General features: G+C 38.1%; 1 protein-coding gene across 2 annotated transcripts; it reads left to right on the top strand.

Moving 5' to 3' along the window:
• Window positions 1–1,606: 1,606 nt before the first annotated feature.
• LOC140142854 (kelch-like protein 28) lies at window positions 1,607–12,440 on the top strand. 2 transcript variants are annotated; one of them, XM_072164875.1, is made up of 5 exons: window positions 1,607–1,739; window positions 5,333–5,958; window positions 6,404–6,670; window positions 8,802–9,765; window positions 11,347–11,421. In XM_072164875.1, exons 1-4 carry the CDS (start codon window positions 1,730–1,732, stop codon window positions 9,753–9,755), a joined length of 1,857 nt encoding a protein of 618 aa, XP_072020976.1. In that variant the 5' UTR covers window positions 1,607–1,729; the 3' UTR covers window positions 9,756–9,765; window positions 11,347–11,421. The 2 variants fall into 2 exon arrangements, with proteins under 2 accessions (XP_072020976.1, XP_072020977.1); XM_072164876.1 differs by lacking the exon at window positions 8,802–9,765 and having other exon boundaries at window positions 11,347–12,440.
• The last annotated feature ends 10,208 nt before the right edge of the window (window positions 12,441–22,648 follow it).

Here is a 22,648-nt window from a genome sequence, read left to right as displayed (position 1 = left end):
ACTGACAATAGTTATATTGATCTGCTATCTACTGAAGATAGTTATATTCATCTGTAATCTACTGGAGATAGCTATATTGATCTGCTAGGCCTACTAAAGATAGCTATATATTAAAATGCTATCTACTGAAGATAACTATATTAATCTGCTATCTACTGAAAATAGCTATATCTGCTTTCCACTGAATATAGCTATAATTGATCTGCTATCTACAGAAGATTACTATGATCGACCTGCTACCTACCAACGATTGTTATATTGATCCGCTATCTACTGAAGATAGCTATATTGAGCTGATATCTACTAAAAATAGCTACATTGATCTGCTATCTACTGAATATAGCCAGAAAATGGCCAGAAACGGGTTTTCAGGGTATAGAAGGGGTCGAAAATGGTCATGGTGCTGTTTAAACGCCCATATCTCGAAAATTAATCATAAGACTACCCGTACATTTGCAATCGATTGGTATTACAGTTATAGTCAATTTGTTGCCGAAAATGTCTAAAATTGCGCAAAGAAAATGCGTGTTTTCCCGTGTGTTTCAATGGGACGCTGTATTGATGGTGTTCGCCCTGACTGTACGTAGCCAGTAGCACAGTTCGTCGTATAAACAGTCTCCTGCCCAGTAGTACACTCCATCGCCGTACATCCTATGATAAGAACATCTATTACAAAATTGACGCTATTTGCGTGAGCAACATTGCTGTGTTAAAGAGATTGTGTATGTACAATTATCCCGAGATAAACATGTTATCCCGGATAACATGATTATCTCGGGATAATTATCCTGGGATAACATGATTATCCTGGATAACATGATTATCTCGGATAATTATCCTGATAATCTGATTATCCCGGGATAACCTGATTATCTCGGATAATTATCCTGGGATAACATGATTATCCTGGGATAACATGATTATCTCGGGATAAATATCCCGGGATAATCTGATTATCCCGGGATAACCTGATTATCTCGGCATCATTATCCCGGGATAACCTGATTATCTCGGGATAATTATCCCGAGATTACCTGATTATCTCGGAGATAACCTGATTATCTCGGGATAATTTTCAAAAAAAATATTTGTTACATGTCACCCATGAGGCTCCGTATTTTTGAGTTCTATGAGTATGTAAACATACACTACCATTCTTAACAGTGACACAATACAATATGAGGAACCTAAGTTTGCCATATTTTCATAATTTCCTATTTGACACATCTTTTTACGTATTAAAATACGTAAAAATTGAAGTATAAATCTCAATTGCCCAATTGACTTGGGAGTTTTGTATTTGACAAGGAACATCATATTTTTCTACAAAATTACACCAAACTTTCTACAATTATAGGTATTATACTTTTAGAATAAACTTGAAGTGTGAAGAAAGCATAATATATTTTTATTATAAACTTATACCGTAGGCCTACTCCAACCCCAACCCCCCCCCCCCAAAAAAAAACCAAAAACTCTAGAACACTCCCTAAATACCATTCGATATAGTGTTATGCGCCCATAAAAGTTGTATTGTGGCGCGAGCAAAGATCGGGGTGCAGTGATTTCGACACGTGTGCTACTTCGTTGGAGAATATTAAATGATATATTATGTATTGCAAAATTACAATGATGAATTTTCACTAGTAGTAGACGAAGGAACCGCGATAAGTCAAAAGACATTTAACTGTTATCATAACTTTTAGTTTTGAAGAAAATCAAATTCACCATGTTCACAGGTAAGCTTATAATTTAGGTCAGTCACAGTTGTAGTAACTACAAATTATTGGAACTGGGTCAGTCATGCATTTTAGGTATCCCAGGCAAACCTTAGTTAACACAAGGGCTTTAATTTGATATGAAAAATGATGCAGTTTGATGGCAAATTTGAATTCACCTAGCATACCTACATTTTTCCATGGACAGGACTGGAAGCAGAGGTGTGACGTGACCACGCTGGGCATCAGGACAGGGCATGGAATGGTAGTACAGGGAAACCATACCGTAGGCGTAGTACTAGCTCTGCACAACGGTATGGGATAAAATGTATACAAAAAGCTAGTGCAACGTAGACTGCGGACATGGCGGAACTCGGTCTTCAATGATAGTCAGTAATTTATCTTCTGATCGTTACATGACTATCATTTGAAGACTGAGTTCTTATCATACATCTTCCGAGGAGCAGTTTCAGACAATAGCTCGGGATTATTGGGGCAGAGGTTATCTTTTGAATTCTTTCATGACCACTGAAGTATAGTCACGCCTGTCAAGGACACTCGGCGTGAATTGAAAGACCATGTCACTCGCCACAAAAGAATGTCAAAGGTCATAAAACACCAAATGGTGTCTTTTCGCTACTTGAAATATGACGCTTTTTTTAATAAGGCCTATCTGAGTGCAACGCAATTGCATGATCTCAATTAGAGTTTGCACTAAGGGGCTGTGCAATAAGTAAAATTTCCGCACGGCTCACCAAAAATTGCTGGCACACCCCGCCTGCCAAAATTGCTTCCCCCTTCGACCGCCAAAAAATCTTTTGCCCCCCTTACACATGCCAAATTTTTGGGATCCCAATTTGCAAACCTTAATGGTCTAGATATATGTTGTTGCAAGCAGGAAAATTTGCATTTTTAAGCATTTCCGTAGGCCTACTGTTTTCCTTTAGCCTTTTTAGAGCGTTTTATTTAAAAGGCGCCCCATGAATGTGTGCCAAAAATCGCTTGCCCCCCTCTTGGCTGGCCAAAATTGCTTCCCCCCCTCAGCCCGACAAAAATCTTTGGCCCCCCCCTTACACATGCCAAATTTTTGGGATACCAATTTGCAAACCTTAATGCCATGGTCTAGATATATATGTTGCGAGTGCGGCGAGCAGGAAAATGTGCATATTAAAGCGTTTCCGTAGGCCTACTGTTTTCCTTTAGCCTTTTTAGAGCGTTTTATTTAAAATGCGCCCCATGAATGTGTGCCAAATATCGCTTGCCCCCTCTCGCTGGCCAAAAATTGCTTGCCCCCCCTTTCAGCTTGCCAAAATTTCTTGCCCCCCCAATTTTTCCCTCCCCAGGGCTCATAATTATTGCACAGCCCCTAAAAAGGCTAGCATGTTTGTCATAATTCTGTCGGTCGGACATCCGGGCATGAACCGGCAGACAATAGCACTGCAGTGAAAACAACATTCGCATTCACTGAACTCTGGAGTGTAGGACCCTATCTGTCACAAGCTATCACACTATTGTGCCAGGTTCGACTCTCTGCAAATAAAAATATGCGGTAAGTTGTTTTCACTCCAATGCAGGGCCGTCAACTTTTTGGAATTGCTTGGCATGAGACAGAGCCGTACCGGGATTTGTCAACTACAATGTGACAGGAAACTAATCATTTCATTAGCCTTAAAGCTTATGTATTGTATATTTTGGTAAACTATTTTATGGATGAATTTGGGTCTAGGCAGGTCATTTATGCAATTTGTGTAGAAAGAAAATTTTCAGTGTCTTTAAAATTGATGTTTTAGCTAAGCTAGGGATTTTCGGGTGGGCTGGCGGGGTACCTGCCCTAGATTACATTTGCAGGGTCAGAAATTTGCAACCATGTGGAATTTTCCAAGAATCCATGGATTCTCGCCATAAAACTTTTAAGTTTTAAAAATATTTATGAGAATCCATTTAGATTCTTGCAGTTTTGTTGACGAGAATCTTTGCGAGAATGAATTCTCGGATTCTCGCCGAATTTCTGACCCTGCCCGGTGCCTGAAATTTAAAAAAAACAAGAAACAGTTTGTTTGTTTTTCGGTTTTGTAGTGTCCCAGGACCTAGACCTAAATGCTAGGATCATTCATGGTTGACTTAAGGGTATACGAGGTATTCGTTGAATAGATTCATCAGGTTTGTTCAGTAAATAAACATTTTGGATTTTTGTTTGACAAAACCAAGTGAATACTCACTACAATATTTCGTCCTACTCATCGGAGGACTTCATCAGGTATGACTGATATGGTCATCTGATCCACTTTCCCGGCAAACAAGTTTGAGTGGTTTCCGGTATTCCTTAGTCTCTTTTGCAGACTTCAGTAGTGGATCATAGACGTGACTTAGGAGGTATGTGCAAACCACGTTATAGACTGGGAAGAGTCTAAGATCCTTGGACGGGAACACGATAAAAGGTCTAGAGAAGTGCGGGAACTCGGAAGCAATGGAAATAAGGAGACGGGGCACCAAGACCCTAAACAGGGAGGAGGGCACATACCTCCTAAGTCACGTCTATGATCCACTACTGAAGTCTGCAAAAGAGACTAAGGAATACCGGAAACCACTCAAACTTGTTTGTCGGGAAAGTGGATCAGATGACCATATCAGTCATACCTGATGAAGTCCTCCGATGAGTAGGACGAAATATTGTAGTGAGTATTCACTTGGTTTTGTCAAACAAAAATCCAAAATGTATACGAGGTATTGTTGGTCGAAGCAGCCAAAGAAAATCGATTTTCATTATCTGAATCAATATATTATTGAAAAATAACACTTTGGTGTTTTGCAAAAGTTCATTCTACAAATCATATACTTTGAAAACTTGCTAAATTTATTGTTGTTTTATGTACGTTTTACAAAAGTGTTGTTGTTTCAGCCCTCTTTACAACATAACTCAAGAACCACAGGACCTACAAAAGTATATCTGTGATATTTGAATTCTTCTACACGCCGCTATGAATTGAGCAATGCAATTTTTGCTAAAGCTCACTACCATTCTTAGCTGCTTCGACCAACAATACATCGTATGTACCCTTAAAAAAATTGCATGATTGTGTTTTTAATATGGAAATTGATCATTTGTATTCATGTCATACTCTATTAATGATATCAAAATGTATTCAAATTCAATTCATCGAGATGCATTCAAAAAAAAAAAAATTTTTAGGTCAACCATGAATGATCCTAGCATTTAGGTCTAATAAATAACTTAAATAACTTTTTTTGCAATTTCGGGGGCCGGTTTACCCGCCCGAAAAAATGCGCCGGCTACCCGGGCACAAAAAGAAATTACCCGAAAATTACACCCCTAGGCGGGAGGAAACAAGAACCAAAAAAGTAATCTTAGTCTAAGAAAAAAGGGTTGTCTCAAAGCTTGCGCGCGCATTTGTAAAATCACACAATTTGAAAAAAGAGAAATGCAGAATTTTTTTTCAGTTTTTTTTTATAGTTTTTCCGAAAAAATTTGGTGAAAATCAGACTTTTTTCTCAAAATATCATAAAAATACCAAGTCGGGAATTTAAAAAAAATCGCATTTCGCATTTTTGTTTTTGGCCTTACATTGATTTTATTTCCCTGTATATTTTTCAAGGCTTTGAAGATTGTGTTCCCAGTTGGATGCCGATCAATGTCATGGCAGACGATGACCACAAGTCTCAGCTCGGACACATTTTCAAGGTATTCAATGGAATGCAGAAGTTGCAGCAGAACAAAATCTTATGTGACATCACAATCAAAGTAGAGGAAAGAACATTCCAAGCTCACAAAGTAGTTCTAGCAGCATGTAGTGAGTATTTTGCTGCAATGTTAACATCCGATTTTCAGGAAAGTCTCCAATCAGAAGCAGTTATTCCAGGTAATACAGAAGCCTTCCAGATCCTTTTGGATTTTACATATTCAGGCACCTTGAATCTCTCTTTAGACACAGTCATAGATGTGTTGGAAATGGCCCACTACCTTCAATTTGATATTGTTCTACAAAGATGTCATGCCTTCTTGAATTGTCAGTTGCAGCGGGTAGAAGGAGATAATTTCGATATCGAAATAGTGGTAAGAATTCTTACCAAAGCAGACTTGTTTGGCTTTGAAGACCTGAAGAGCAGATCCAAAGAATACCTTGCTAAGAATTTCAAGATGTCCGAGAAGTTTCTGTTGCATATGACACCAGAACTCATGAAGGAAATGTTGGAGAGATCAGATCTCAATGATGAGAAAGAGGTGAGAGGTTTTCTTCTACTCTACATGTATTAACATACTTTCTGTCCTGTCCTGTGCAGTGGTGTGCCCAGTGGGGTTGTTTTGGGGCTATTGGGCATTTCCTGTAAATTCAGCTTCTTTTGTGCTAATTTCGGCCACTCTGCACCCCACCCCTCCCCACATGGTGGTATCCTACATTTTGTAAGCCTCTGGTTTGAAAGTTTTTGGGTGCCTCTTCAGTGTGCCTCCCCCAACAGAGGCATAGCCAGGATTTTTCAGAGGGAACTTTCAAGGGTTTCGACGTTGAAATTGTCAAAAGCGAGCCAAAATATATGCCTTAAAATAAGCATTCTGAAAGAAGGCAAGATGTCCCAGGGTCAGCTGCGGAAGTGTAGAAATTTCTTTGTTGTTGTTTATAAAATATCAATATAGTTTTATTTCATTCATCTCACTCTCATTCATACAGGTGTTTGACACTACATTGGCTTGGCTTCAGCATGACTGGCAAGAACGGAAAGAGTATGCCTCTTCTCTGTTTCAAAGAATTCGACTTGGTACTGTACCCTTGGGCCATCTCTCAAAAACGGTCTTCAAATCACCAGATTTATATGCGATTCCAGAATGCAAGCAGATGATTGATAGGACCTTAGAACTGCACGATTCTTTGAAGCAAGGGGATCCACCTTTGTATAACATTGATCCGGGCTTGTTTGCTACAAGAACTACAACCTATGTAAGTAAACCTTTGAAGGAACATGAGAATATTTAGTGGCAATTCGAGAATCAATTTGCCAATGATTCTTGGAAAAACATGAATTTGTGTGCATCACATTTTCAAATGCTACAGATATTTGATTGAACTCATGGATGATGGAAATTTTCATTGCAATTTTCAAGATTGATGCTAGCAGTGTGGCAAATTCTATCCCTTTCATTCAGGTAATTAAGAATTGACCTTTTCAGAAAATACCTTAAGCATAAATGTGACGTGTCATGTCAAAAGGAGACACTTTTGGGCAGATTATCAATTTTGAGGTTTTTACATATCTTAAATATAGAGATATTTTGCTCCACAACGCCGTTTTCTCCAATGAAATCTGACATTCCTAAGCAAAGATATTGAGTTCGTAAGTTATGGTATTATAAAATTAGAAATTGAGATATCGGCCTTAAAAAATATATTGACAATGTTGAGAGTAGGAATTACCTTGAAAAATGTCTTTAAAAAATACAAGATGCTAGTTATATTTCGGTCTGAAACTTTCAGACAATATTTTTAAAACATTAATAACATCACAAATTCATAACAAACGCAAATTGTGTAAAATTCAACCCCGGGCAGATTTTTGGTTATTTCTCAATTTACGATCCTGCCCAAAAGTGTCTCCTTTTGACATGACATGTCACAAATTTTTGGTTAGACCTGTGATGTGACATGTCGTCATGGCAATGCACACATCGTTACTGCACTCTTCACGTCTTGCAAATGCACAGTAGCGATGTTCGCTAAACGATGTGCACATCTGCGTGACGTCTGCGTGACGTCAATATTGCTTGCTTCATATTGCTACGCAAATTGATCACCGGATTGATATTTTTTAACTATTAGGGGACTGGAAAAAAGCCTGTTCTACTGGCCTGACCGACCTAGAGTTTAAGAAACTGGGGAAAAAATTTCCTATACATACACAAATAAATGCCGACCCAAATTTCTAAAATTCAGGGAAATATTTGGATTTGTTTTCGAAACCTGAAAGGAGTGCTTTGAAGACAAACTCTTGTGTAGGGATTCAAAGTGATACAAAAATCACAGTTAATTCTTTTTTAGGGACGGGGGCATTGATGCTTTCATTCCATTTACACAGTCATGACGTCAACCATTACATTTGCTCTAGCACTTACATACTTACAAAAATGTACATCGATTTTTACCAAACTTAGTCACAAGTTATTGGGGTTAAAAACATGATTTAAACTCAGGATGCTTCTCCCACAAATTACGAGGACAGTGATGCCACATGAACACATGCATTGTTATAATGTAACCCAGTCTTTTTAAAATGTACACAGGCTTGGGGTCAAAGGACATTAAGGGGTCACTTCCGGTGTAAAACAAAATACCTTCAAAATGCTTAAATAACGTAGCAGAGTGACGCCACTTGCGTACAGTGTCTATAATACAGATTTGGGGTTAAAGGTCATTAAAAGGGTCACTTCCAGTATTAAACCAAATACCTTCAAAAATATTTATTAGCCAAGAAATGCATAGCACAGTGAGGGTATGTTCATACCTGAATTGATTTGTTACCCAGTGCATATAGTATTTTTGGGGGGGTCAAATGTCATTAAGGGGTCAGTTCTGGTCATAACGAAATACCATCAAAAAATTTTATTAGCCAGGGAAAACAGCAGAGTGATGGTATGTTCACACATGAATTGCTGTTACCCAGTGTATATGTGGTATTTTTTTAATTAGGGTCAAAGGTCATTAAGAGTCACTTCAAAACGTCTCTTCTACCACAAATAACATAGCAGAGTGATGCCACTTATACATAACATCAACTTTAGCCAGTGTGTATTGAATATTTATAGATTCAGGGTCAAATGTCATTAAGCGGTCACTTCTGGTCCGCAACAAAATTTCTTCAAAATACCTCTTCTGGTACAAAGAATATAGCGATGCCTCGTGCACACATGCATTGACATTAGTAAGTGTTCAGATATTTTGGGGTCAAAGGTCATTAAGGGGCCACACTAAGGCTGTGTTTGTGGTCTTAGACCACTGCTATGTCTAGTTACCTCCTATATCCTAACTTGGCGTATGGTATGATTAATTTGAACCAAATTGTTTTCTTGTTTTGTAGGGAATTCTGGGCATTGACGATCCAGCTGTGTACTACGACACAGAGTTGAAATCATGGGTAACACTGAAAAGCTTTCCAAAATTACCAAAAAAAGATTGCTCCAACATAGGGGATACTTGTATCAATGCAGGGGGTAGTCTCTATGTTTTCCGTGGCACTGCACGCTTACCTCGTGTCATGAAATACCCACAATTCCTGAGGCTAGATATTGCCAATAATACTTGGCAACCATTGGAACCGATGACAAGGAGAGGCTGTTACAATCCCCTTGTTTACCTTGATAGTAATATCTACATCGTAGGTAGAATAGGCCAGTTTCCCCAATCATGTGAGGTCTATAGCATCAGGGATAACACCTGGAATTCAATTGCATCATTACCAATTTGCGTAGCCGTGGGCAATAATATGTCTTGTGCTGTCCATGACGGCAGGATTTTCATATATGCAGCTGATGTAGAACAAGTACTGCTTGATGTAGATACATGTCATATTGACCACCACCTCCAGATGTATGACCCAGTGACAGATTCTTGGTCAGTACTAATGACCTGCAACCATTATTTTGAAGCTAAAAGCATTTCAGGTCTTGTGGTCAGCAATGCAAAATGCTACCGTATGATACCAGGTAACTGCAAGTGCAAAGTTAAAGGATGCCAATGGCATGAAATAAATGTCCATGAGCTGGTGATAGATGCTGAAAACAAGACCACAAGTGTTGCTGATAAACAAGACCAGTCGTTGTTACCAGAGATGTACCGAAAGAAGTTCTTTTGCATCAATGGACAGGTTTTTGCAGATTTCAAAGGGCAGATTCACAACATCAGAGTGAATGCTGGAGATAATCGGCAGATGTTTCTAGAGCAACTGCACATGTGGTCGGAGCTTGACTCCACCAATGCACCTACCAAAGATATGTTGACAACCTTTACACTTGATAAGACCAAGTGGCTCTGATAAACATTAAGTGAGTTAAGTTGTTGGTAGAGATGGTCTACAGTCTACTCCACTGATACCAGATTTTTTTTTTTTGATTTACAGAAATGTTTCCCTGTGTTGCCAAATGAAACATAGCTAAATCCTTAGGTCTGTATGCACAAAACAAGTTAGGTAGACCAGATACTCTAACTAGACCTGGTCTGACTATGGAGGTTAGACTTTTAAAGGAGGGATACTCTTTTCTTTTCATGCTTTAATACTCCTTGCAAAGTCCAAACTGCAGCTGTCTGATATTAAGCTACAAAGCTAAAAATTGCCCTTAGTAGTGTAATACAATAACATGTAAATACTAAAAAGTTCCTTCTCCGTAGGACTAATCCCTCATAGTTCTTAGACCGGTCTAAAGTCAGACCCAGTCTAATTTGTTTTGAGCATACGCACCTTAAGAGGGCATTTCGTGATCCACAGCCTCATCCCCCACTTTTCTCAAAAAAAGTTGAGATTTTTATATCACTGGAAACCTCTGGCTACATGTTTATGTACAAAATATTTCTTGCAGATTAATTCGTTTAGCAAAGATATCGTGAAATTTGAATTTCGCTCTGGTGCACCAGAACGAAATTACAACGCATTGTCTATGGAGCAGTGTAATACACATAATCATGCATAACTCATGAACGCAAAAATCGGAATCAACTGAAATTTTGGGAATAGGTTTTTTCGTGGATATCTAATGAAAAATGACATAAATAGAGGATGCTAGGATCACGAAATACTCCTTTAAGGCTTTACTTGGCACTAACTGGCAATAAATGGGAAATTTTAATACTTTTGCAATTTGTGCACCAAAAACATGCAATTTTGTTGTATTCACAAAGTTTCATGCTACAATTTGTTGTATGTGTCTTTCTTACTTAAAAGGGCATTTTGTGATCCACAGCATCATCCCCCACTTTTCTCACAAAAAGTTGAGATTTTTATATCACTGGAAACCTCTGGCTACATAAGGGCTCATATTGAAATTCCCTTACACAGGAAGGTGTGCACCATCCTGCAGCTTTCCTGTGCTAGCCTTCTTTTGTTAAAATCCTGGGCAGGGTATATCACTGATGCATATAATGCATCCGCTTTATGACCGAGCTTTCTGAGGCGCCGCTTAGCGAGGGAATCCTGCCTTCTTTCTGTGTGAAAACGTGGTACGGTATTTCAATATGAGCCCTAATGTTTATGTACAAAAATTTGTTGCAGATTAATTGTCTATGGAGCAGTGTAATACGCATAATCGCAAAACGCAAAATCGGAATAAGCTTTTTTTCATGATATCTTCTGAAAATGTCATAAAAAGAGGATGCTAGGATCACAAAATACTCCTTTAAAAGCAATGAAATGTTTCTGTATATTTTGCATCTATTTCTTGACCAAAAAACTGGTCAAGTAAGATATTGTTACAAGTTTCCTCTGTACGAAAATCCATCCATATTGTCCATGATATAATGTGTACAAGAAATGTAGTATTTTAAAATGGTAATGGAACTTTTGGGATACCCTGTACATCCTAATTTGGTGTAAGTGTTGATTAATATCAATCAAATTGTTGTGTTTCTTCTAGACAATCCTTGGCATTGGCGATCCAGCTATGTACTACGACACAGAGTTGGAATCATGGGTAACACTGAAAAACTTTCCAAAATTACCAAAGAAAGATTGCTTCAAACCACTGGATACTTGCATCAATGCAGGAGGTACTCTATTTGTTGCACGTGATGCAGTGCGTTTACCTCATGTACTTAAATGCCCGCAATTCCTGAAACTAGATATTGCCAATAATATCTGGCAACCATTGCAACCGATGACTAGGAGAGCCACTTACAGTCCCCTTGTTTTCCTTGATAGTAATATCTACGTCATAGGTACAGTAGTACCAGGAGTCCAGTTTTCCCAATTATGTGAAGTCTATAGCATCAGGAATAACACCTGGAATTCAATTGCATCATTACCAAAGTGTGTAGCCGTGGGGCATCTTAGGTCTTGTGCTGTCTATGATGGCAGCATTTTTGTATATGCAATGGATTTTGAACAAAGGAACCACCTCCAGATGTATGACCCAGTGACAGATTCATGGTCAGTACTAATGACCTGCCAGCATTGTATCACATCTACATACAATATAGGTCTGGTGGTCAGCAATGGAAAATGCTACCGTGTGATATCAGGTAACTGCGAGTGTAAAGTTGAAGGATGTCAGTGGCATGAAATAAATGTCCATGAACTGGTGATCAATGCTGAAAACAAGAACGCAAGTGTTGTCGACAAACAAGACCAGTCGTTGTTACCTGAGATGTACCGAAAGAGGTTCTTCTGCATCAATGGAGAGGTTTTTACAGTTTTCAGAGGGAAGTTTCACAACATCGGAGTGACAGCTGGAGATAATCGGCAGATGTTTCTTCAGCAACTGCACGTGTGGTGGAAGCTTTTCCCCTGTGATACGTCTGTTAGACTAATGCAGACAACCTTTACACTTGATAAGACCAAGTGGCTCTGATGAACATAGAATTCAGTAGTAGAGTCTACTACCCTGTGTTGCCAAATGAAACAGTGAAATCTGTAATGCTTTAGTTAGCACTACTGAACTGGCAATAAATGTCAAATATTAATATGTTTATAATTTGAGAGAAAATTTGCCAAAAACATGCAATTTTGTTGCAGTCATGGAATTTTATGTTAATTTTGGTAATTGTAAAAGAGATTAGAAAATGTGTTTTTCAAAATTAGAATGTATGACCTGAAAATTCGTCATCGTATATTCAAAGGTTTCTGGCTTGATTGTCACAGCATACATACATGTTTTTGGCCCTTATTTCCAAAAATTTGACCAAAATATAAAAATTTGACTTTTATTATCTGATACATATAATGTAGGATAATATTTGTGTTGTATTTTTCTGGAATCAGGCGTTAACTCTGATTATTCCACTGTTGCTTGAGTCAGTACAGAAGCACAGAGACTGAATGTTTGTTCAATTGTCCCTGTCGAATGAGTTTGGAAGGTCTATTGCCAATTGGTCTAATTCGTCTAATTCCCGTATAGTCTATATTCAATTGGTCTATTACCAGAAAGGCTAATTGCCACGTAGTCTAATAATCATAGAGTCTAATGTCCATTTAGTCTAATATTGTTTGGTCTAATAACCGGTATGTCTACTAACCATATAGTCTAATAACCATTTGGTCTAATACCCACTTGATCTTATAACCGTTAGGTCTAATACTCGTATGGTCTAATAACCATTTAGTCTAATACCATTTTGTCTATTTATTAATATAATAAACTAAATGTTTGTAAGACTAAATGGTTTGTAGACCAAATGAGTATTAGACCAAATGGCTATTAGACCTATTGGTTATAGACCAAATGGGTATTAGACTAAATGGTATTTAGACTAAATGGTTTTAGACTTCTTGGTTATTAGACTAAATGGTTATCGGACCAAATGGTTAAAGGACCAAATGATTAATTGGACGTAGTTGATATAGACCATTATGGGTTTAGACGAAATGGACATTAGACTAAATGGCATTAGACCAAATGGCAAATCCCTGTTTGGAAAGGGATAAAAAACTGAGCTCATTTGGCTGTGAGCATACATTTTAAACCCTGGGCTTGGACAATTTCTCCCACATGCTTTGATGGATTTCATTGGGACTTGGACACAAATGAACCTTGTGTACAATGGCATTTGTGATGTCACATGAGGTCAATGATCATCAAGGGCCAATTTTAAAAATAATTTTGTTGAAAATCAGGCATGAGAATTTTCATGCTTTTGCAGGATTTCCTTCTTTTTTGTGGTCCAAATGTCCGCACTTTCTTTTAATTTCAGCCTGTTTTGCCTTTTTAGCCTCATTTCACTCTTTTTCAAACTTTTCAGGTTTCTTCATGGATGATCATTCTCATGCCTGGAAAATGCTTCACCGTGTACAGAAGCACATTCTTATGTTTCTTCTGGTTGCATAATATAGCAGGAACATATTTTATGCGCAATGTAAAATATACTAATCTTCTTGTTAACTTCAACATGATACATGTAGCTCGGCTGTAACATGTTTCTTAAGATTTTTGCAGACTTTTCCCCCATATAATTTTTATGGTGTGATTCATGAGTAAGTTTTGTAAAATGCATTAAATTTGAAAAACTATATTACTATGTCAAAAATATGAGTGTGTTTCAACAAGATTCCAAAGGTGCGGACAAGTTATATAATTTACATGTAGAAGGGAGTTTCTGCTTAACCAATTAAGCTAATTGGCTGGCAGGACAGTTACAAATTTCAAGGTCAACTCAGCATTGTGAACCAAAATAATACTATTTTGTTCTATGTCCCATTTACGGAGCTAAACCTTTCCCTTTTTAAAAACAAGTTCACTCATTTGTGAAGTAAAGCCATGTCCTTGATCACATAAAATTCAGGAAAGCAATTGGCCAGCCCTCGAATTAAGGATCTGAAGGGGCACGGCTACTTTTTTAGGGCAAGTTGATAATTGCCTTGGATTTTCACTGAAAAGGCAAGGCAGCACGGCAGTTTGTAATATTGCAAGAGGGCATCATGGCAACTGTTGAAAATTTGAGAAGGGCACCAAGGCAATTTCTCAAAAGTGAAGAAAACACACACAAACAGTCTGATAGATGATTTTATAATGAAGGGGCAGGGCTGGGGCACCGACGGCAACTTCATTAGAGATGGGTAAGGCCTTGTATCCATAGGCTGTTCCCTTGTGGCGTGTGCCCTTGTTCCGTATTCACTTGTTCTCATGTGACCTGCCACACAGACAACAAACCTTTGTTTTGCTTAGTGGCTGTATCCATACATTGTAGGTTGTCTGTGTGGCAGGTCACATGGGAACAAGTGAACACGGAACAAGGTCACACACCATAAGGGAACAGCCTATGGATACAGGGCCTAAAGGACATATTTTGAGGGCATTACGCAGTGGGGATGGGCACACATGTCAAAATGCCATGGGTGCCGTGGGTTAATTTGAGGGCTGCAATTGGCATATTAAAGGGGACAGTTCCGAAGTGTTGAAGATGTTAAGCATGAAATTCTATGATACATGTATATTAATTTTCTTTAAAAACAATTTTAGCTGGTTAATCTCCTTTGCGAGCAATTAAGTGTATGCATGTTATGTATCGAGTCAAAGATGAAAGGTCATTTTAGGTCAGTCATTATTCCACAGATTCCAAAGAAAATTCCAGGATCTGTGGTCATTCAAAGTGAAAAAACATTTTCAGTGGCATCTGCATAACTGTCATTTTAATTTTGGTTTAGCTCCTGGTCTTCATGAGGAATTAAATCAGCTTTTAAAATTAGCTCAAATATCTTATACTTAAGTTGATTTTGTTGTGATTTTTGATATAAATTGTATGCCTATACTGATGAAGATCATCTGTATTCTTAAACAAAAAACATGTAAATGGTTGTTGAAAATAACAATTAACAAGAGACAGCAATAATTATTGTTCTTGACTTGTTCCAAGTGTACATTCAATTAATAATCTTATTACTACATTGTAGATTGACTTTAAAACTTATAGTGGACTTGACAATGCAATTATACCGGACTATTATGGACACCCGGTGGGTTCAGTTTTCACGGACAATGTGTACGCATGATGGTTCCAATTAGGGGTACTTTTCAAGAAATGTCCGCGGAATTTTCGAGGACAAAATTGTTCGCGATTGTCCAAATTAGGGGTGTTTTGGAGCAAAATTGTCCTTGAAATGAAAAATAGGGTGTATTTCTAGGACTTTCGTCCGCGTTTTCCCGCTACAGTTTTCGTTATTGTCCTCATTTCCCCGAGAAATAGGGGTAAAATTCAAAAGCGTCCTTGAAATGGTAAAAATAGGGGTATTTATTTCGGAAAAATGTCCTTGATTCCTCGTGATAAGCGGGTGAAATGAAAATGCATCCTCAAAATGATTAAAATAGGGGAGGTATTTGAGGGCAAATTTTCCTTGATTTCGCGCAAAATAGGAGGTAAAATTGCTGCAAATGTCCTCGATTCCCCGTGAAATAGGGGTCATTTTCAAATCCTGGAACGGTCATACGTCCTACCTTTAAATACAAACTGAACCCACCGGGTATGGACACTGATCTAACTGGCACAACTTGAAACTAGCCAAATCTAAACTATTTATTAAAGGGGCATATATTCTCAGTAGACAAGGTTGTTTGTATGTGATCCAGAATTGCACCTGTGTACGTTTCAGCAACACCTGTTGCCTTTATCAACACTAATCATCAAGAGTTGATAAAGGCAACAAGTGTTGCTGAAGCGCACACAAAATTGTTGCTATATATCTCATGTTGCGCTAAGTTTGGTAGCGATGAAAAAGCGCATCTCTGTATGCATGGTATGTGATAGAGCAGTCCGATTATGTGACGGGCGTATAATTCAAGGCCACACGTCCTAAAACATGCAGTGATGACCAAACTTGAAGCAACATATTAAGGTATAGTATGGCAAGTTCACTATGCATATTAAAGTCAGAGGTCTAGTATAAATAGTTTAGGTAAACGTAATAACATATCACTTGTCATCTATAACATGTAATGCTATCAAGACCATGGTTTGTTTGTCAATTGATTCTTGAAAACACAACCATAATGTGGTGGTGCCACAATGTTAGTCTTCCCTGCACCTGTGTCAAAATTTGTTTTGAAAACTTCACTATTTCAGGCAAAGTTGCCTATTCTTTTAGCAAGTATGATCTTTCTCATCCCAAAAAAGCAATCAGTTTGACCCCCACCCCAAACACAACAGAAAATGGCATGTGTACCATTGTAGCACATTCAAGTGTTGATGAATTCAATACTAAAGACTGCACAAAAAGTAACGCAGCTCTTGTAAATATGCCTGTAGCGTCAGAACTAATAATTGTGTTCACAATATTTTAACATAGAAAGAAGGATGATTTATTTACGCGCATTGTGATGCCTCATTTGTCCAATTTCGTTCAATATTAACAACATAGCAGTGTTTTTAAAGAACACAACCCAAATTTAAAAGTTGCAGCTGTTTGTATTGATTTGAAGTCAGCGTGAAGATAAATGGAAGGTTTTACGTGCCACAATGCTTGCGTAACAGCCATTGATCGCTGTATACTGCAACTTTTAAAATCGGGTATTTTTCTTTAAAAGCGCTACTGCGTTGTTAATATTGAATGATATTTGACGAATGGGGTATCAAATTGCGTGTAAATAAATCATCCTTCTTTCTATGTAGAAATATTGTGGAACCAATTATTAGTTCTGAAGCTATAGGCATATTTATAACAGCTGTGTTACTTTTTGTGTATACTTTATTTATAGTGTTTGTAGATAGAGCATTGTGGAATGCTATGACATCATTGGCATGACATTGTTAACATGTTATTACAATAAACTGTTTTTTACAGAAAAAATGTTGCGTTTGATTTTTTTGCTGACTGAAGATCCTCATAAATTTAATTGTATTTTCACATTTTTCATAATTATTACTCTTTGTACCTACCTATACCCTGGCTAGATAATAGTACTATATATATACTGCGCCCAGAAAGAAAAATTCCTAATTTTATAAGTAAATCTATTCCTGCACATTATTATGACACCCTATTGAATCCAATGTGACCTCCAGAAGTAAAGTTATAAGCATTTGATTGAACGAAGGTCCAGTTTTAAAAGTGGCCTATACAAGGCGAAAAGAGACAACACAGTTTCTTCAGGCAAGCTTTATTTAAAGCAGTAAGTGTAAGGATACTTTTTGGGCACAGTAAATTATGTGTTCAATCAGAGAAGCAGTGGCGTAACTAGACATTTTCATTTGGGGGTGGGGCAAGCGAGGGCACCACATGAAAAAGATGTCAAAATGTGAATGCAGTAGCTTGGAAGGCTTTCAGCAAGCTTTTAAAAATCTGTACGTGAACTCTCCCCATAGCATATTCAAGCCAGTACTATGGCTTGAATCCATCTTGAATGGATATAGTCTTGAGTGACTTTGGATACTGTAGGATAGGTAGACGTGTGGCAGGCCACAGTCAGAAACTCTGGCTGCGTTTTTTATTTGGTTGGGGGCGGTTGGGGTGAGAGCCTAATTTGAATATTCATTATGAATAGCGTGTGAGACCGAAATCTGCTCCGATTGCTTGTGGATCAAGTAGTAGCAGTCTCGTAATAAGCAGTGGGTAGATACCCAGGTCACATCAGGAAGATGATTCAGCAAACATGTACTTACCATTAGGGACTGATCGTTATTTACGGCAGGGGGGAATAGGCGTTTTGGAAAAAATATTGAAAAAAAATGTGTTCCACCCCCTCCCGTCCGCTCAAAATTGTTGAATTTTGTTATGCAGGGCCTAGGGTATATGATGGATAGTATAGAAGATACAAATAAGTAAGCTCCCCCCTAGTCATCTATACACTCATTCTTGTCACACGACGAATTTCGACAAAGTCATGTAAACGTAATTTCGTTTTTCACCCGACCTCCGTCCACAAACAATCCTGAAATGTTGAAAACCTGGGGTCAGCGCACTCATGCCAGTTTATCCTAAGGTATACTTTGTGTCTTTTGTAGCCAACCCTGTGGCTAAGAGAGGCTAGGAAATACTTAAACTAATAGTACAAAAAAATCATACCCTCCTTTCATATCAAACAATTCCAAGAAATTGACAGGCCTGTTAAATCAAGGGTAAGATCGATCGTTATTCTTCATGAAACGGGCACAGCCCATTTTTATGTTATTAATTCTGCTAAAAATAGTAATTAATAAATAACTAAATTACGTCATAATTATGACTTTAAATCGGCCATAGAACTCTATTTTAAACGACAAAATAGCCATTGGGGTTTCTTTCACTTTACCTTGCTAGGAACCCTTCCCAGCTGTTAGGCATATTACAATAAATATTATTTCATTCAGCATTTTGGGTAAACACTAACCAAATGATGTAGGCCTAAATCGTACATTATTGCTTTAAACTGCCCAACAACGGTGAACCACGAGTTAAAAGTCGCCTAATTGGGCTACCATATCGCGGGGTTGGCAACTCGGGTTGCAAATACACTTCTGACCTTCAACACAATCAATCATGTCTTTCGAATTTATTCCTTTCTCTGCTGAGCAGAATTGAAATTCGTTAATTAATGTTTTTTATCCGAGATAGTCACCACAAAGATACTGAGTTGTGTTCTAATATTTTTGGTCACAATCAGTTAGCAGTGAAGCATGATAAAGCAATTAGTGATTTCATGATTGGTCAGTGGTTGTTTTGTTTGGTTGAAGGATTAGGTGTGCAAAGGTCACGGCCCTGTTGCTACTGCATTCACTATGGACCACAATGGCCTCATTCCAGTGGCATATTATCAATAACCTCAATTAAACAACCATAGTGCAAAATTTGACCTTAAGTTGCAGAGTATGAGTTTTTGTACTCATATTTTCAAAGGTCATTCAATGAATGCACAAATGTATTGGGGTTAAAGAACTGTGCCCTGATAAATGAGCATGTTGTAGATACTTCACATTGTAAACAACTAGTTCATGTGCAAACATGTTCAAAACATACATAATTAGAATGGTCAAATGTCACCGTCTATCGGGTTCTAAGAGGCGGTAAACTACAGTTTAAACCATACCTGACCATACAAAGGTCACGGTTCATTTGGTGTTTTTATAAGTCCATTAATTTTGTATTTTAAACAAAGAACATACGCACAACATTTTATCCCGTGCACATCAGAAAACAATAATAAAATAAAATCCAAGCATATTGTGGTTTTATTTCTAAGCTGGGCATACTTTTAAGCAAAACAGTTACGAAGTAAATCTAGCAAGACCGAAATTAGAAGCTTTTTGCAAAGTCAAGCCAAATAATGGGGGGACGCCGCCGTAGCGGGCGCCCCAAAAAAGAAACTTATATTTTTTACAATGCGTGAATCACAAGGTCATAGGCCTATCTTAAAATACTGTCAATCAAAATGAACCAAAATTACACACAGGATTACTTTAATACTCTACTCAAAACACATGTCAGTAACCAAGCAGTTGTCCAACTGACACAACAGCAAAATGCACTGTCATGGGACAGCTTCCTGGACTTCCTCCACTTTCACAGCCCAACATTTGGCACCCAGCACAAAAAATCTGTGAGAATGCACACAAGATCCTTGCACAGATGATAAAACGGTGCCGCTTTCTGATTTTCATACACTTTTTTCATGAAACAGGGCTGGGCTGTGAATGTGTTCCAGGAAGCTGTTCCATATCAGTGCATTTTGCTGTTGTGTCAGTTGGATAACTGCTTGGTTACTGACATATGTTAAGAGTAGAGTATTGAAGTAAACCTGTGTGTAATTTTGGTAGAATTTGATAGACAGGATTTCAAGATATGACCTTGTGAAAAATTATATAAGTTTCTTTTTGAGCTCAGTTTAGCAGTCCCATCTTGTCAAGATGTTAGTGTGATTGCAGGGATATTACTCTATTCCAGAAAAATACAGTAGGCCTACTAATTTTTGGGGATTCTAAAAATAGTATCCTAGCTGTTTTGCCAAATTTATACCTTAAAATAAATAAATAAAATAATTCTTATATAGAAAGATTTAAACTCTTGATCTCAATACAAAATGTTTACCTCCGTAATTTTCAGCTGTTGTTACTACAGCCTTCGTCAGCGGAATGACCCGATCGTGCACTCTTGAAGTGTGACGTAATGACCGGGTCATAGACCTTTGGTAACTTGTAGCGCCCTCCATCTTTGTTCAGAGATGGTTGGTTGGCCCTGATGTGGATGGCCTCCTTGACTCCTCTCTCAAACCAACGAGGTTCCCTATCCAAGATTTGGACTTTGTCCAGGTCGACGTGATGGCCCGGTGACTCTATGTGGATATGTTTGGAGACCTCAGACGAAGTTGTGCTAGGACGTCTGTGTTCGAGAAATCTGGTCTTGAGAGAACGTTCAGTCTCTCCAATGTACGATTCTTTGCAGGTGCCTCTTGTAGTCTGCCCCTGGCATAGAATCAAGTATGGGTAACATTTAAACCTACACAGACACTGCGCCAATTTTTAGTGGCGCCAAAAGACAAAACTGAGAAAAAGGACGTCCAGTGTACTTGATTCCATGCCAGGGGCAGACTACAAGAGGCACCTGCAAAGAATCGTACATTGGAGAGACTGAACGTTAAATATTCTCTCAAGACCAGATTTCTCGAACACAGACGTCCTAGCACAACTTCGTCTGAGGTCTCCAAACATATCCACATAGAGTCACCGGGCCATCACGTCGACCTGGACAAAGTCCAAATCTTGGATAGGGAACCTCGTTGGTTTGAGAGAGGAGGCCATCCACATCAGGGCCAACCAACCATCTCTGAACAAAGATGGAGGGCGCTACAAGTTACCAAAGGTCTATGACCCGGTCATTACGTCACACTTCAAGAGTGCACGATCGGGTCATTCCGCTGACGAAGGCTGTAGTAACAACAGCTGAAAATTACGGAGGTAAACATTTTGTATTGAGATCAAGAGTTTAAATCTTTCTATATATGGATTACCAATACAGATGAACTTTCATGCTAAAACAATTCTTGAGTTATAAAAGTCAAATTTTAATATTTGGCAAATTTTTGGAAAATAGAAATGAAATTTACACGTAGAAAAAGTAATAAAAACCCATTAAAATTATATGACTTAAAATCTATTAAAGAAAAATTGAACCAATTTTGGGTCGGTTGGTGGACTGGCAAGCAACAGTGGCGGCAACGGGTTTTTTTCGTGGGGGGATCTATTGAGCTCATAAGGGGGCCTTTTGCGATTTACGTTTTTACTCAAAAAAAGTGGACCTCTTAATTCGGATTGGCATTTTGTCACATTAATGTGAACCAATTTAACAACATCAAAGACGAGAGGGGCGCTAGATCCCCTGAAAACACCAGTGTCCGTGATAATCTTGTCTTAATATCCAGCATTTATTGACACAGGCATTGGTACTTCAAACTTAACAATGAATTAAAGTTACCATCAACAGATCAACTCACGTTTCTGAACTTGACAAAAGACTTACGAAAACTGAAAGTAGTCATAGGATCCACAATTTTTCTTTGATCCCCCTTATTATTTTTCAACCCCTCACCAATATTTAGGAACACGCCCTAATAGTGCTCCAGAGAAATTAAATGCAATGGGAGTTGAATCTGTACGACTGGTTTCATTCGTATAGTTCAAATTAACAATGCTGATTCTCAATCTCTTAATATATCATGTGGTGTTCCCCCAGGGTAGCATACTGGGGGCCACTCTTACTTTTATGTTACATTAATGATATGATCATTAGTATAGACCCAGACTGTAAATAATTGATGTTGTATGCAGACGACAGTACAATCCTATTTTCTCATACAGATCCTATAGTGTCATATCACAAAATTTTTCGGATCCAAAAGGAAAATAAAAAATGTTGAAATTTTTTCTTTTGAATGCTCTGGCCAGATTATCAAAGGCCAGGAGTCTGTGAAATATCTGGGTATTAACATTGACCAATCTGTGTCTGGGGAAGCAATTGCAAGCAATATTATTCAAATTCAAAAGGCAAATTCCAGGATGAAATTTATGTATCGCAATGGCAGCTGTCTCAACCAAAACTGTCGCAAAATTCTGTGTTCGGCTCCCGGTTCGGCTTTAATTCAATGCCACTTTGATTATTCATCTTCTTCATGGTATTCCGGACTCAGTCAACGGCTTAAAAACAAACTTCAAATCACTCAAAATAAAATGGTGCGCTATATTTTAAATCTAGAACCCCGGCACATATTGGTCAAACCAAACTCAACAGTCTGAATTTTTAGAGTGTCGAGTAAAAAATTTTTT

This window comes from Amphiura filiformis, chromosome 20 (assembly GCF_039555335.1).
Source record: "Amphiura filiformis chromosome 20, Afil_fr2py, whole genome shotgun sequence".
Classification (NCBI taxonomy): Eukaryota; Metazoa; Echinodermata; class Ophiuroidea; order Amphilepidida; family Amphiuridae; genus Amphiura; species Amphiura filiformis.
This window is presented reverse-complemented; position numbering and strand designations above follow the sequence as displayed.

Bases quoted from the DNA above. Each gene is read 5' to 3' on its own strand.
- LOC140142854 (XM_072164875.1), top strand. The intron at 5,959-6,403 runs GTGAGAGGTTTT...TCATTCATACAG, and splicing joins ATCTCAATGATGAGAAAGAG to GTGTTTGACACTACATTGGC. The intron at 6,671-8,801 runs GTAAGTAAACCT...CTTGTTTTGTAG, and splicing joins CTACAAGAACTACAACCTAT to GGAATTCTGGGCATTGACGA.